The sequence below is a fragment of the Cheilinus undulatus genome, linkage group 12 (genome assembly GCF_018320785.1).
Source record: "Cheilinus undulatus linkage group 12, ASM1832078v1, whole genome shotgun sequence".
NCBI lineage: Eukaryota > Metazoa > Chordata > Actinopteri > Labriformes > Labridae > Cheilinus > Cheilinus undulatus.
Genome location: NC_054876.1, coordinates 12849202 through 12865307, shown reverse-complemented (window position 1 = coordinate 12865307; position 16106 = coordinate 12849202). Strand labels below are relative to the sequence as shown.

General features: G+C 40.6%; 1 protein-coding gene across 1 annotated transcript in view; it reads left to right on the top strand.

Moving 5' to 3' along the window:
• The first annotated feature begins 596 nt into the window (after positions 1 to 596).
• The window catches only part of kdm6bb (lysine (K)-specific demethylase 6B, b), a 38182-nt gene continuing 22672 nt past the window's right edge, over positions 597 to 16106 (top strand). Inside the window, exons 1-8 of the mRNA XM_041802074.1 lie at positions 597 to 718; positions 4012 to 4147; positions 10603 to 10659; positions 12168 to 12291; positions 14865 to 14921; positions 15226 to 15445; positions 15550 to 15795; positions 15890 to 16045. Of these exons, the coding sequence (XP_041658008.1) occupies positions 12173 to 12291; positions 14865 to 14921; positions 15226 to 15445; positions 15550 to 15795; positions 15890 to 16045 (798 nt within the window). The 5' untranslated portion in view covers positions 597 to 718; positions 4012 to 4147; positions 10603 to 10659; positions 12168 to 12172. The remainder of the gene's footprint in view (positions 719 to 4011; positions 4148 to 10602; positions 10660 to 12167; positions 12292 to 14864; positions 14922 to 15225; positions 15446 to 15549; positions 15796 to 15889; positions 16046 to 16106) is intronic.

The following is a 16106-nucleotide window of genomic DNA, read 5'->3' as shown; positions in this document are numbered from 1 at the left end:
TGAGCTCAGCCAACACAGGCAGACCTGCTGTCAGCCTCATGATTCAGCCTCTGAGGATACCTACAGCCCAAGTATATAAAGAAGAAAAGACTCGTGTATTACGACATTTTATCACATTTTCCTCCTCAATTTGGCAATTAAGTATATTCATTTCAATAATACAGAGCAGGGTATTTTTATTTTTAGCACAATTGTGTGAAAAATTTCACAGAATGTGTTGTTTTTTCGAGTGGAAACATGTCTGCTACAGCTGTGGGGGGATTTAAAATATCTCCTCTACTGTACTGGCCATGGTCCAACTCTCAATTACTCTCACACACACACATATATTGTGTATCCACATGCACGTCCACTCACAGGAAAAGGGAAATAAAGAGCCCCCTCCATGCCTCTGTCTGCTGTTTCTCCCCTCCTCCTGCCTCCGCGAGCTCGCAGCGAAACGTGATAGATAAGAATTCCTCCCTTCTGATTGGCTCAGAGCTCGTGATTGACGTGCGGTTTGGTCCCGCCCCACCGGTGTCTGTGCATGGATCGGTCTGCTGTGAGAGCCCGAGCATCAGAGAGTGGAGTGGAAACAGGAAGAAGGGGGAGAGGGGAAGAAAGGAGACAAGAGGAGAGAGGAACGGGTGAGACAAGGTGGCGAGGAGTGAAAGAGAGGAAAAAGGGGAGCAAGAAGAGGGGGAGTGTGGGCCCGACGAACAAAGACACACAGAAAAAGGTAAAGTAGAGTGAGGTATTGTTGTAATCTTCGGATCTGTCTCTATGGCAATGAACTGCATGTATTGTGTAGTGAAGGCATTGTGTTACTTTGTATTTTTGTGCCTGAATTTGTTGACTTTTGTGTATTTTCAGCGTGTCATTGTTCTGAATGATGTGTCTGATTATACTGCAGTGTGTGTCTGCTGCACACTGTGTGCTGCACGTTCATGCATGAAGCCCACACACGCACACATACACAAACATGCACACATGCAATGCAGACATGTAGTGCACGAGCAGAAATGTGGAATGATGGATGTAGTAGAGGGGGGCTGCTGCGGTTGCACTTGTGCTGTGGTTACATTTGTACTCAGAGGAGGGTAGAACTGTTGAATATCAGTCTGTGAGTTCACGACTGTGGGAGGTTTACAGTGGGAAAAGCTGCTGTGTGACAAAATGTGGAGCTTAATCTCAAATTAGAGGAATTTCTAAACTATGTCACGTGCAGATCTTTGCTCCTGTGAAAGTTCAGCTCGCTGCAGCACATCAACTTGTGGCTTTGTCGTAAATAAGAAGCTCAAATATTTTGACAAAGATGCTTTTTTTTAAATAAATTTAAGAAAAGCTGTGTGAGATAACTGTCACCTGTGTAAAGTACAGCATGTACATATGCTTCCAGTTGATATGACTGCCAAGATAGGTAGCCACCTGGATTTTCAGGTAGCCATTCCTCACGCAATCCTCCCTCATACACTCACTCACACAGACACATAAGCACGTGCTTCTAGCATCATTTTATCATGTTGTCACACTCCTCTATTGTCTTTGTCCGCAAAAAAGCTGCACATTTTGTTGCATTGTTTGCAGACGACACCCCTCTTTTCTTGCTCTTGACCTTGCTTTGGTACATTCCACCACCCCTCAGAGAGAGAGAGAGCTGTGCTTTATGGAGCATACACCAGGAGAAGCTGCTGTTACAGAAAGAGAGTAGGGGATAGAGAGAGCAGAGAGGGACGTGGGGCTGCGGGGATGTTATTTTTAGAAATGTGATTGATATTCGCCTCGTACTGTAAGCTCTTTCTCCAGGACTGTGACGCTATTTCAGGCCTGAATCCAATAATAAAAAAATCACACATGTGCATGCGTTCAGGGTGGGTCTGTACATTGTCGCTTCTCACTTCCCCCTCCATCTGTTCTCCTCTAGTTCTCGTGGTAGCTAGCCAAGAAGCCACCAGAGACCGGCCTGGTCTGGTGTAGCCCATCCTTCCTTTTATGGTATAGAAATCTAGCTATAAGGCCTGTTTGATTATGGCAAAAATCATAATCACAATTATTTTTACTGATATTGAGATTACGATCTCTAGGGCTGTCAAAATGAATCACATTAATCATGATTAGATAAGATACACAATTAGTGCATCAATCTTTTTTTAATCTCAGTTGATTGCATGTTTTATTGTCCTTTTCAGCATGCTTTTGATAACCCACAGTGATGACTAATAAGTCCACCACTGCTCCTTAATACCTCATTTCACTTTTAAGACCTCACAGACAGCTTAGCAGACATTCAACTGTACTGTGAGCTATCAAACATTCACCTTCTTTACGATTCCTTTATTTACTCTCCACTCAATAACAAGTTCCTTTTTCCATGGTAAAGTTAATTTAGGTCTGTCTCCAAACAGGAAGTCAATAACCTTACTTACTCTAAGACAGTAGAAAAATCCAAAATGACTCATAAACAGTTTTGAATGCAAAATATTATGATAATGAATATGATTAATTGCAATGAAACTCCAGAAATTCTGAGAATTGCAATTAAAAATGTAAATCTTTTGACAGCCCTTTTATAACGATTACTTGGTTATTACGTATCAACTCTTAACAGCTCAGAAAAAAAGCAAAAAATAAAGGAAGTCTTGCTGTTGGGACCCCCAGGTGGGTCACAAGACACTGAAAGGGGTGCCTTCCCAAAAACATTTGAAATTAAAAAATATCTGAATAGTATATTTTACACATTTTCATACAGATATGTGCTTAAAATTAGTTAAATGTAAAATGAAAACATGGTCATTTGGTTAGATTAGAGCTTAAATCAAAAAAATGTCTAAAAAGTCCTTTAAATGTTAGTCTGCACCCAACTATTTCTAAATGTGCATCAATGATACTTAAACCCTTTTCAGGTATGGTGAGGGTCCCCAGTCTCTGGTGCCTTGATCTTGGGGGTGGGCTGTAAAGTTAGAGAATCTCTGATCTAAATAATAATATATTTAACAGTTAATCAAGAAAATGAATGACTTTTATGCCTCAAATATAACAAACACAGAAACTGTAACCACATGATAAATGCTATGGACAAAATTACATGTCACTGTAAATGTTTAGTCATGTTTATCTTGACACTAAAATCATGATTGAAATTGAAACTTGATTAAGTGCACAGCATTAGATTCTGCTTCTACAACTGCACTACCACGATATCTAAGAAAGAGATGCACAGGAGATCTGCAGGGGTCCACTGCAGCTAGAAAACCATGTTAGACAGTGTGACATGCAGGGATGAGAAATGCTGTTGATGTGACAAAATGAGGGCACAAATTGGTGGCTGTTTGCGGAAAAAGGATGCTACAAAACAGAATGAATATTTAAAAAACAGCTGAAGCATTGCAGAGATTTGAAAAGAAGGAGCAGAGAAGCAGTGGTGTAGAAGTATACATTAAATCCCCTCCCCTCCCTCCTCGTCTCAGTGTCAAAATCACATACACTCGCAAACACTCCCCTCCTTGCTTGAGGCCTTGCTCCCAGCTCTGGACTAAATGATATCATCGGTTGCCAGGGATACAGGGACACAGCGTGCAGGAGAAAAGGGAGGGTGAGGCATTGGCAGAGCCTGGAAGAGAAAGGAAGAGGCTAGGATATTAGTATCAGGAAAGAAAAAAGAAGCCTTGTTGAGACAGATAGAGAAGATAGCGGAGGTGATGGGAGCAGAGCCATGAGGAGGAAACATGAAAAAAGAAAGCCTAACAGCCTGTCAAAGGTTACCGTCCCATCCTTCCTCTCCCCTCCTTCTCCCATCTCATTTCATTCCCTTCCTTTGTCTAGTGGGGGTCAGGTTTTGCAACAGTGCAAATGTGTGTGAAATCATGTGTTGTAGAAAAGCTGAGAATAGAAAGGAAGAGAATGGCAGCAATACCTGAGGGATGGAGGAGAGATCCTGCTCTTGATTTAAAATAATACAAGCTTCCTGTCTTGTACATCTGTGCACCGAATGACTCTGGTATTTCCTCACTCTCTCCACTGTGTGTTTGCCAGCTAGTAGCGGAGGATGAGCGTGTCTATTTAAAGGGATCTGAGGCTGCACGGGTCCGCCGGCTTTCTATTCCTGACTGACAGCATCATCGAAATTTAGACCAGAGTGTGTCTCCCCCTCTCTTCCCCTCATTGAAAGGTAAGATTGGACACAAGGGTGCACCAAAACTATTAGATTTCAAATAAATGTGGCTAATTGACACTGAGCAAACAGGATCAGTGTGACAAAATTGTCAAAAGGTTAGACTGCCAAATGGGTTTTCAGCAAACTTGAGTGGGTGAGTGGTGCATAAGCAAGGTTTCCTTGGTGACAAGCAGGAGGCAGACTGAGGGGTGCAGACAGCAGCAGCTGACACCCACTGGGAGGTTAAACCTAACACCAAACAGCTACAGATGTGTCTGCTCCATTTTTCACTCCTCTGTACCAATTCAGTTCCCACCGTCAATGGCTTAGCTGCCGAGGTGATTCCAGTGAGATACACAAAACAAAAATAATAGATGTTTTTATTTCAAATATTGAGTTTTTGGTAGAACAATGTCAAAGTAGTCACAATCAAAAGAGAATGTAACAAAAGAAAAAAGTGAACAAAAGTAATAGAAAAGCTCTACTGTGTGCTAAACTTGAATATGGTATTACTGTATGCACATATATATTCTTACAAGCAATATGTCTATTTGTAATAACAGCAAGATGAATACATTGGAAAAGATTAAATAATACAATCAACAAGAAAAGGAAAAGAGAGAAAGAGAGGAAAGGGTAGAATAGAGTACTAATCTCAGGTGTTGGCATCAAAGTTGGTTTGAATAATATTCTAGAAAGGGGAGCGAAGTTTATTTGAAGTCTCTTCACTGAGCGCTGAACCATGCATCAGATATTTCTAGTTTGAGAAATGACATAACCTCCTGAATCCAATGAGTGAGGTGGGTCTGTGATTTCTGTCCGAGTAGAGTAAGTCTGCGGGTTACTAATGCTGAGAATGCTTTTAAATCTGATTTATGCCTTATTATCCCACTGTTAACAAGAACAGCCCCAGAAATAACGATGCCTAAGTCTGTATTAACTTTGCTTTCACATATATAAATGAAAATGACATAACTGTAGCCTATTGACCCCACATGATTTGTGATAGGATTGTTGTCATTGTTGACAGCCTCAGTTGGGTAAAATCCTTTATATAATATGAACAAAAACATCTCCAAACTCAAATGATGAACCAGTTGGTTTTCCACACACACCAGGCCTTAAGGCAGGTGGCCTGTGGCTCCTTTTCTGCATGTCATTCCCCCCTCCTTCTCTTCTCCTAGTTTCTAGCTCTGTCCACTGTCCAGTCTCTCTTAAAGCTCAAAAACAAACCCTAAAAAGGGTGAGGGAAGACTAGAACCTTTTCCTCAATTATTAAGTTTGTCATAATTGAAATTAAACAAAAATTAGTCACAAATGAGAACTGCATAACGTGACATGCCAGATGGATTGTTTCACACATCCATCTGGAAAACCTTTGATATACAGAGTTTGGGAAAGGGCAGAGCCTTTGAAAAAAAAACTCGGAATGTGATTTGATCATGTTCTGTCTATCACATCTTTACAGGTCAATCAGAGCAACAAAACACGTGACATTGTTGCTGCTACCGAGGTGCGCCTGCGCTGCTACTGAGGAATAAACTCCATATAGAACTGCATAACGCGAACCATGGCGACTATAGGCATGTCAGTACACGACTTTTGTCATTTTTTAAAAGAAAACAACTCAGTGCTGTTCTTTGTTCTTCTTTTAATGAAGAAAAGTCGTTAAGTTCTGATAAAACTGGCGCTTTAGCAGCATCCACGCTAATGTCTTCTGCCATAACGGCACTGGCCTCCTGTTGCTGTTCACTTACGTCACGACTCCACCGCCCCCAAAAGCACTGCTCTTCGATGCTGATTGGTCCAGTTCAGACAGGAGCTTAGCAAGATGGAGTCACCGGTGAGAAACACGGAAATGGGCGTATCTATCTGTCTTGCAAAGTTATGAATTTTGTTCATCCTTTAAAAAAAATCTCTCCTTTTAATGTGTCTGCTGAAGGCTCCAGTCGAAGTTTTTTTTAATTTGTTATACTTAGATATAACTTAACATTGGACTTTTAAAAACAATATAATCCCCTTTATTTTCAACAGTAGCTTGGAAACAAGCCCAAAGTTTATCCACTATGTTTTAACAAAAAGTTGTATGACTAAAAGAGAGAGGAAATGTTTGAATTCTACCTAATTACTGTGAGTTAAAAACAGGAAGCGACCTTATATTTTGTGCCCAGGACTTCTGGTTATGCTGCCATGTTTTTGAAACAGGCACTCATATCGGTTGATTTTAAATATCCATTCTTCAAGGGTTTTTAATGCTTTAATTACAGATAGGACAGTGGATAGACCCAGAAAATAGGGAGAGATTGGGGAATGACACACAGGACAGGAACCACAGACCAGATTTGAACTTGGGCTGCCTGCTAAGAGGACCACAGTATTATGGGGTGCATGATCTGACTCTCAGGTCCCTGGTGCCCCAAAATTGTTTGATTTTTAGCCAGTAGCGTTGTTCTTATTCTAATACAAGTTTCGAAAATACGTTGGATACTGCTGAAAATGCGCGTATTGGCAAGTACACATGCTCATGCACCAAGATGATACAGGTGTTGTTATATATGGCAAGACATGACACAGGTTTTTAAAAGTTGTATAACTTTAAAACCATAAATCGTAGCCTCTTGTGAGTTAAACTCACAATGATTAGCAGGAAAAAGTAGAAAGGTCGTCCGAAGCGGCAGACCCACGCCGAAGCAGCGCCACCGAGGAACTCACGCTCCCATTGATTACTATGGTTTCAAAATTTCGAAATTCAGAGAAAAAACGAACAGGTGCGCAGATCATCACCAAAATCTAATCGATTGTTCCCTGTCACTATCCCAATATTCCCTGAAAGTTTGGTGAAGATCCGACTTTCCGTTCTCGAGTTATCTTGTACACATACAACAAACAAACAAAGATATGGAACCCTTTACATAACCCCCTGATGATTTCATCGGCGTGGGTAACAACTTTAAGTGTCACAGAGAGGTTGTACAGCACTATTCTATTTGTGAGCCATGTTCTGAATTCCCTGTAGAGCCAAAACAATGTGCCGGTTTTCCACAGCACAAAAAGAAAGTTTACACTGAGAGATGTGCAAGACTGCCAAGACTAGCGTTCGGTGTGGCTCTTGTTTCAAAAGAAATGTGGTCCAGTTTTGATTAAATTGCCGCTTTCCTACAGCTACATCAGAGCTAATAGCTACCACAGCAGCAGACATTAGAAACACCAGCAAACCTCACCTTTAATGATTGCAAACTCATGCGAAAGCAGACAGGGAGAAGAGTGAAAACATCTTTTCTGTCATGAAAAGCTTTTAGTTTGGCTCTATGCATGTTGTCTAGTTCTGAAAAAACTGCCCCTGTGGCTAAGTCCAAGCTAATCACTTCGCTAGCAGCCACTGTACACAACAACTCACACTACAAGTAACGCTTTCCCCCGTAACTATCACATACTCATGCTGAAGCAGGTCGGCAGCAGAGGGAAAACGTCTTTTACATCATAATAGGCTTTTAGTGTTGTTTTCACTCTTTATTTCCTACAGAAATGGGTCCAGTTCTGGTACAACTGACACTAAGCTAAAGCTACATCCAAGTAATCACTGCACTGGAGGCAGCCATTACACACGGCTTTGAGTACAACTAAACCCCGCCCATAGCTACTGCCTAGTTCAAATTATGCTGATTGGTCTGAACAGCGTGTGCTTCGGCACAAATGTTGTGGATTGGAAGTTCTCAAGATGGCTTTGCCTGATGACAGACTTGGAGTCTGGCAAACCCATCTGCTTTGCAACGTTATCAGAATATATCTTGACCAATATAACATAAAACATAAAATGTTATTTTTTAAATGAACAAATACATACACAACAGTATACTGAAGAAGGGAGAAAGAGCCAACTACATCTAAAAGAGAAAAAGAAAAATCTAGATAATATAAGCCAAACTTTACCTGAGGTAAGGCCACATACAAAGTAGTTTCTCATTAAATAGTGTACACAAAGGCAAAATTGTTTATAATGACACATTATTTTTTGCCATTAAAAAATAAAAGTCTGTAGTGTCCCAGTTCTTCTCAAACATAGTTCCTCTGTCTTCATTGTAAAATCTTAGTCTCTTCAGATGCAAAATATTTTCCATTTCCTCCATCCATCAATCATAGGTGTCTCAAAGTCCATCTTTCATATACTCTAAGGATTAGTGTTTTCCAGCCACCATGACAAACAAAACTGCTTTGTTTTCATACTTATTGACAGAAGTAATGGCTACAGGAGGATCAGGTCTCCAAAATTTTCCAAACGCGTCAGAAAAACAATGAAAGATACTTTCCCAGTATGGCAATTTGAAAAAAATAAATGCTGGGTAAAGTCACTGATTGTAGATTAGCATCGACTACAAAGAAATGAAACATCAGTTGAAAATCCTCAACTGTTTTAGAGATGAAACCACTTTGTTTAGTGTTGCGCAGGCTACGTTAGCTTACTTTAGTGTTTGCTATTATCAAAATAAATGATCTGATATCAACATTGAACCAACTCAACCACCAGCTAAAAACAAAAGGTTTTTGATGTGGTGTCTTTGTTTCACTATACAGCTCATACGCTGAATGTCTTAGGAGCTCTGCCTCAATTTAATACAGCTGCTATTAAACACAATACAGCCCTATAGTATCCTGTTTGCATTGCACATTCTTCTCTCAACCTCATTAAACTGTGAAGCAAAGAGTTTACCCCGACAGCATTTTAACCCCTATGCACATGACATCATTTGGCCTTGGAGTGAATTTCCAGATGTGTAGAATTAAAGCGGCACACATGGATTTAATATTGTAGGCACAGAGCCATTGTTGTGTAGAGTCAAATTTAAGCTGCTGCTGACTGACAGCTCCCTCTACAACACTGTAACAACAGTGTGCAACAGGGAGGGTCTGCAGCAGATGGTCTGTATCTGGCTAGTGTTGCTCAAACACCAGCAAGCTCAGGGTTTAAAAGCACAGGAAGGCATAAAGAAACAAGAAAGCTGCAACACTGTTTATAAAACCACTGTAGCTCTGCAGAGAGTGAAACACAGTTTGCAAGTTGTTTGCATATTAGAAGCACAATAAATCCTTTATCACAGTATGCAGGGAGGAATATAACATAAGTTGCAAGTCTGGGATGCAGTTGTTCTTAGAAATGAGTCATTAAACCATTTTAAAAGCTTTGTTAATGTGATGGTTATTTCAGGACTAGCAGAGAATTGCAGAAGCTCATAAAGCTGGCACCTAAAAAAGCAGATTTTGTTGGAATAGGAGGTGAAATGAGGATTAGAGCAGGCATAAGCAGACATGTTATGGCAATCCGATAGCACAGCACTGTATGTTAGGAAAAAAAAAAAAGCATGCAGCTTGTTATCACTGCAACACTGTATGTTCATGAAGGCCTTTTGTGTCCTCTCTCTGCTCTAAAAATAAATCTGAATGCAGTTGACTCCAAAAAGCCTGAAGCCAAAGCAGCAAGAGCTGTCTGGCTTCTGTTGCTCTAGCAACTGGTAGTAAAATGGACTCTGAAGAGAAGGCTCACTTCTTTCATTCAGCACTCACAGAAAAGGTTACTATAGAACAGCTGCAACAGTCTCTTACCACAAACAAACGTGCATGAAATAACCGTGCACCACAAGGGAAGTGGAAAGATACTGTAGATCAACTCCTTGTACTGTTTATAAATAGCTCTGGGAAATGAGTTCATATAGCGATGTGATCTGCAAACATGCAAAGTTGATCTTTACTAGGTCAGGTCCCATAAACACAGCGTCCTGGGTGCCTGCCAGTAGCATAAAAACAACTGTGAGGTGCCTGATAAAGGAAAACTGTGTGCAGTAATTTTATTATAATGAATGGAAAATAAAACTTTAAAATTCAGATATGGAAAGGTGGCTAAAGGTTATAAATGTCTGTCAGACAGTTGGCGAACAGCTCAGTTGGCAGCAGAAAATACTGTACACTACTGTGGACTTTTTGAACTAGCTGCTGATAATGAGCTGAATGGACGATGGGTGCTGTTGATTTGTGAAATAAATCTACACTGTTTCTGTGCAGAAGAAGAAAGAATCAGTTCAGATACCACTGTATAAGCTGAGAAAATAAACTACACAAGCCCACCCTGATATTTTCCTTTTGATGTTAAAGCAAGGGTGCCATGGCTCTTCATCTTATTGCCATGGGTTTTTTTCTTTTCCTTCAGTCACTGGATGGCTTCTGGCTGTGGTGGCTGCTGGGTAGTAGTGATTAGACAGAAGCTGAGTGCACAATGCAGCTCTGGCTGACTGATGATATGAAGGCTGAACAGATACAGTGCAGCAGAGAATAGCATCTACTATAGATACATAATATGACACTTTGATCTGGGTGTGAATCCAGATCCCAGAGGAGAAAGACATGGTATAGAAATAAATATTTCTCTCTTTAGTTACACTATGTATTGATCATATTTTTCATGTGTGTGTTATTTGCAGGCTGTTTTCTGCTCTCAGGTGTGAAGTGGAGGGCTTCCCAAACTCAGACCAAGACTGGTAACCACAAAACATTTGTTTCTCTTTCTTTACTTTGCGTGTGAATGGCTGTTTACGTGCAAACAAACACTAAAATCACCACTGTAGCGCTCTGTAGTATAAAAGTAGTACTTACTACATTAAAGGATAACTGCAAAGGCACCGTGTGTCCAAATAAGTACTTATTTGAAGGATTAAATTACAGTCATTATGGTGCGTGATAACAAAGTAGCTGCTGGGAATGTCAAAGATAGTAATGCAGAAGATGCAGAAATGCACTTAAATATTGTTCTGCATGCCAAAATATCTTCAAAAGCTGAATATTACATGTTAGAGCTGCCACATGGGGAATGTATGGTTGGTGCTCACCTGCTGTAAGTGAATTTGGCCTCACCTTGTGATACGGTCTATCTAAGCATAGCAGTTTAAACTACAATTTTCTGACTTCTATCATGTATAGGTGTAGGATGTTTGCAATCACGTGATCCCAAATGTCCACTGGGGGGGAAGGTAGTGGGGGACAGCCATTAAAATTGAATGAGAATGGAGGAAAGTTACTTTAAAGCTCTTAGTTGACCTGTACGCTGGGATAATCATCTGAAAATGTCTACATACATTTGAGTACAATCTCCACTCTTCACAAATATGTGATTTTTTTACCGCATAAATTACTCAGTCCTACAGACCTTCTACTGTTTAGTGCCATCTATCCATATGAAGGGAGACAAGAGTCTAGAGGAGTCTAGTGCTGAGTTAACAGGCTAGCTGAGCCCCATTAACATATATAAAACTCCTAATTTTGTCACAAACATGCTTTGAATTGAAACAGTGATGTACTATTAACTGAATAAACCTTGTGAGGTGAGCATAAAATAAAGGTGTGACATTCACAAATGAGCCTGTGCTACAAAACAGCTCTTTTATGTTAGCTGCGGTAGCTGGCTCCAGTTTGAGTGCCAGTTTTCTTTCCTTTGTTCCTTTGTTGTAATTTCTTCCACATTTTAAAAGCCAAACTGTTACAAAATGAAACGCTGTTTGGGAGGCAAACAACCAGCTGAGCCAAATGATCTGGATTTTTAAAAAGAGACCTTTCCCATTAGAACAACTGAGGCCAAGGTTTTTAAACTTTGAAAGAAAATTGGCCTGGATATTTCACTACTTTCCAGACACAAAAGCTGCTGAAAAATTAAGAATTTTTGTAATTTCGCTCTTTGAATGCTTGGCATAGTCATAAACAGCTCAAAACGTGTCCTTTTCGGTTGCATTTCTCTTTGTAGAAACCACCTCTTGCCCCCAAAAGGGAGCTCTCCGCTACTGCGATGTCACCTACAAAAAACCCTATGAATTACTAAAAAACAAACTGCTGTAAACGTCTTGAAATTGGGATTTGTTACTGCTGATATCTGGTTGGTTAAATGCACAACCATGCTCCAATCTATGTATTCATAATGTTTCAGATTTTACCTTTTTTTTTTTTTTTTTTATTCCAAATGACAAACTGTTTATGTATAATGTCATTTGTCTTTCAGGCTGCATGTATCACCCAGCAGAGCTGTACTCTGGCCGTAACACATGGGACTCCTACCCGGCTGGGGGACCTAACAGAGGACAATGGGCTCCTGTGAACAGTCGCCCCTGGAGCCACACTCAAAGGTCACCAGCAGCCTCATTCACACTCTTTCACTAAGTGTTTCTACAGTGTTTATATTCATTACAAAAAGGCCTTTAATACCATTAAACACATATCCAGACTTGCAATGGCACTACAGCCACAATAATTCTTTTCAAAGGGGAACATTGTCAGCAGCAACCGTGAAGAAAGCAGAAACAAATAAAATGCCTGAGACGCCTACATGATTGTGGGGAGAAAACGGTCCAAAAAAGGCCTGAAGGAAATTTAAACTCAGTGGGAGTTGATTTGGAAACAACTTGAGACTTGAACTTTCCCACTGTGGGTCAGTCCAGCAGGTGGGACTGTAGCCTTTGTTGTCTGGGTCGATCCAAGACAAGCACCACTTTTAGGGACCGACTGATTAACTGAGGCTGTGCTGAGCATATTCATGAAAGCTCTTACTTCAGCTGCAGCTGTGAGCGTGAGCCCATCTGCAGTTTAAACAAGCACCACTGTGCTTAACGAAACTAAGACTTCTTTAGCTGAGGCTCAGAGATGCTGCTATCTAACTTCACATCAGCAGCAGTTGAGACTAACTGATGTGTGTGACTTTATCTGTGGCAATGGGGTGGTGGTTTTTGTAACTCCACTAGAAAGACATTACCACTTGTTTAGGGTTAACTGAACAAACTGAGAAATAGGTCTTGAAACAGAGTTGTTGCAAGGCAAAGATCTTGGGAAGGCTACAAAATTCTGTTGCATTGAAGGTTCCAAGACACAGTGGCCTCCATCATTTTCAGATGGAAGAAGTTTGGAAAAACCAGGAGTCTTCAGAGCTGGTCGCCTGGCCAAACTGAGCAATCAGGGGAGAGGGGCCTTAGTAAGAGAGGTGACCAAGAACCTAATGGTCACTCTGACTGAGCTCCAGAGATCCTGTGTGAGGACTGGAAAAAGTTCCAGAAGGACAACCATTCCTACATCCCTCCACTGATCTGGGCTTTAGGGCAGAGTGGCTGGACGGAAGCCTCGGGACAAAACGCAGGAAAGCCCACTTGGCTTTTTATGTGGAGTTTGTTGCAAAGTCCGAGCAGGCTTTCATGTGTTTTGCACAGAGGAGAGGCATTGGTCTAGCCACTCTGCCATAAAGCTCAGATCGGTGGAGGGCTGCAGTTGTGATATATATATATTTTTTTGTAAATATGCAAAAAATTCTAAAATTTTTTCACTTTGTTGTTATGGGGTACTGAGTGCAGATTAATGAGAAAAAGTTTTTTTTTTTCGACTGTAGCTTCAGGATGCAGCATAAATAAGTGAAAAGGGTCTGAATACTTTCTGAATGCACCGTGAAACACATTTGCACCATGAGTGAAGTCATCCACTGAGTTACAAGTTCCAACCTGTGACTTAAAGTGCTCCTAAAGAAATTATTTTCAAACTTTTTTGCTCAAGGTACTCCTAAAAGAGCAAACACAGCATGCTTTTATCCATGCAAAATCACCTTTTTAAAAGTGTAGTTTAACTACATGTAGTTTGGACCAATTTAGACACTTTTGAAGAGTTAAATTTAACTCTAACTGTAATTAACACTGTCAATTTGGTTGTGTATTGTACTTAATTTTGGAGTTGTGACTTTGCCTCAACAACCTGGTTGGTGATCTATCCTGTTGTTGCTCTTACCAATATGGAAAGATCATATTTGACTGCTCTGTTTTTGAGTTGCAGTCATTAGCCATCAACCAGGAAATGCTGAATAAGAAATTCAAAGACAGAGCACACATACTGTACAACAGGAATGCTATTTGTCTGGATTTATTCAGAAATTTAGATTTTCTGACCAAGGAGAATTAAATTAAAAATGACAATTGGAGCTTGTTTTTGTTACCATCACCATATTAAAAAGTTAACTTTCGTTATGGGCTGATATGAAAACGTATGCCAATATTAATAGCTCATGCATCAGCCAAACATATTAGCAGAATGTACGTGCAATCCAAAGAAATTACTTTCATCACTAAAGGAGGAAACAAAAATCATTTGTCCTGCTTTATGTCTGTTTTGTAAAATAAACTGTTAAAATCAGAGTAACAAAATTCTTGTGCGGGAGAGATTTATTGGTCCTAACAATTATAAAAAATTGTGTATATATTAATATCAGCTAAAATGAGTCTTGAAATATCGTGTCTGCAAGAATCCAAAATCGCACATCCCTGTTTTGTTTCTCTTCTTTGTCCTTGTCATAATGCCACTCAAGATTTATGAGCTTGTAAAAACATTTACTCACTCTCTACTGCTCAAGTTTGTGGTTTAAGGAGCATCTGTTTGCCCTGCAGGTGATCAGAGAGAGAGCACCACTAGCTTCTCTAAAACATTAAATGCATAACGTCTCATGGTAGATATAAACTTTTTCATGTTGTTTTAATTGTTTTGTGCAGCTGGTAGCTGTCAAGATTTTTCTTTGCTCTCTCGGTTTGACTATGTCATTATAGGAAGCCTCACTACATGAGGCTCACCTGCTGTGAAACTGATGACTGATGATGACAAAAACAGAGAGGTTTTTCTTAAATTCAGCCTCTCCTCGCTCAAAAATTTTCTGTTTGTTTTATTTTTACTGCAGAGGCCAAGAAGGGCGCAATCAATCACATCATCCACAATCCAACCGTCTTTTTAATCGGTGAGTAAAACAGGATAACCATCATTCAAACAGTGATTTAAACATGTGCTTTTACAGCTTAAACACTTGAAACCAGCTCGATACTAACTACAGTGCGCTCTTTACCTAAATCATTTTAATGACTTTGAAAACAGTTGGAGAGCCATCTTCTGTTTTTACAACACAGGCAGCAAATGGCACTTCATGCTTCACTAGATGTGAATATTTGTTCAGACATTTACAGTGATATTCTGTGGCATCATTGTTTTGAATCTCTTTCTACATTGTGATACTTGTTGCTCAGTCTGGCTGTTGTTTTTCTAAGGGGGGAGAGAACAGTCAACCATGTCCAGGACAAGGGTATCTCTAAGGGATACAGACAGCCTGTACGCCTTTGGGATAGCAAAGAGCGTCCGTTTGAGGCCCAGAACTGGCATCACAACTCCACACGCTCATTCCACAATCGACCTGGCACCAACAACGGTTATCTAACAGGAGCCGGGGAGCGCTACACAAACTGGGACAGCGATGCAAGCATCTCTTTGGTAAAACCTGCAGATCTGGAAGGATATTTTTCTTGTGTTATTGTTACTGGAAGTCGATGTCTGTCATTATTTTGGTCATTAATTTTTTAAATTTTGACTATTAGCATGGAGGTCCTCGCCTGCATCGCAACCACAGAGAACTCCAGTCCCCGCCAGAGAGATGGGCCTCATCAGACAGCCGCAGGAGCTTTCCAAACAGAATGGTAAACAACAGACCAGAAGCCTGGAAACGGCCGGTCCAACACCAGCGACGAGACCAACTGCACCAGCACAGTCCACCTCCACAGCACCCGACATCCCCCAGGGAAGAGTGTCCTGCCAAGAGGAGAAGAGACTCTGGCCCTGATCAGGTGGGGATTCTTGGCTAAGCACATCAAACATTTTTTCTTTCATTTATCAGTAAAATCTCATCTTAAATGACAGAGTGTATACTTCTCTGTGTAGTCATCTCATCAAGGATTAAGGCATTTACCTTTAGTCGCCCATGCCCCCTCACCAACTCGCCAGCATCGCTCCAACCAAGATGACTGGAAGCCTCTTCATGACAGGGCTGGTTCTCTCCACCACTCCGACCACAGGACCTCAACTACACAGCAACAGGTGAGCTCGCAGAACTACTTAATGATATTTAACCCTTAAAAGGGCCCTTGATGAAACACTT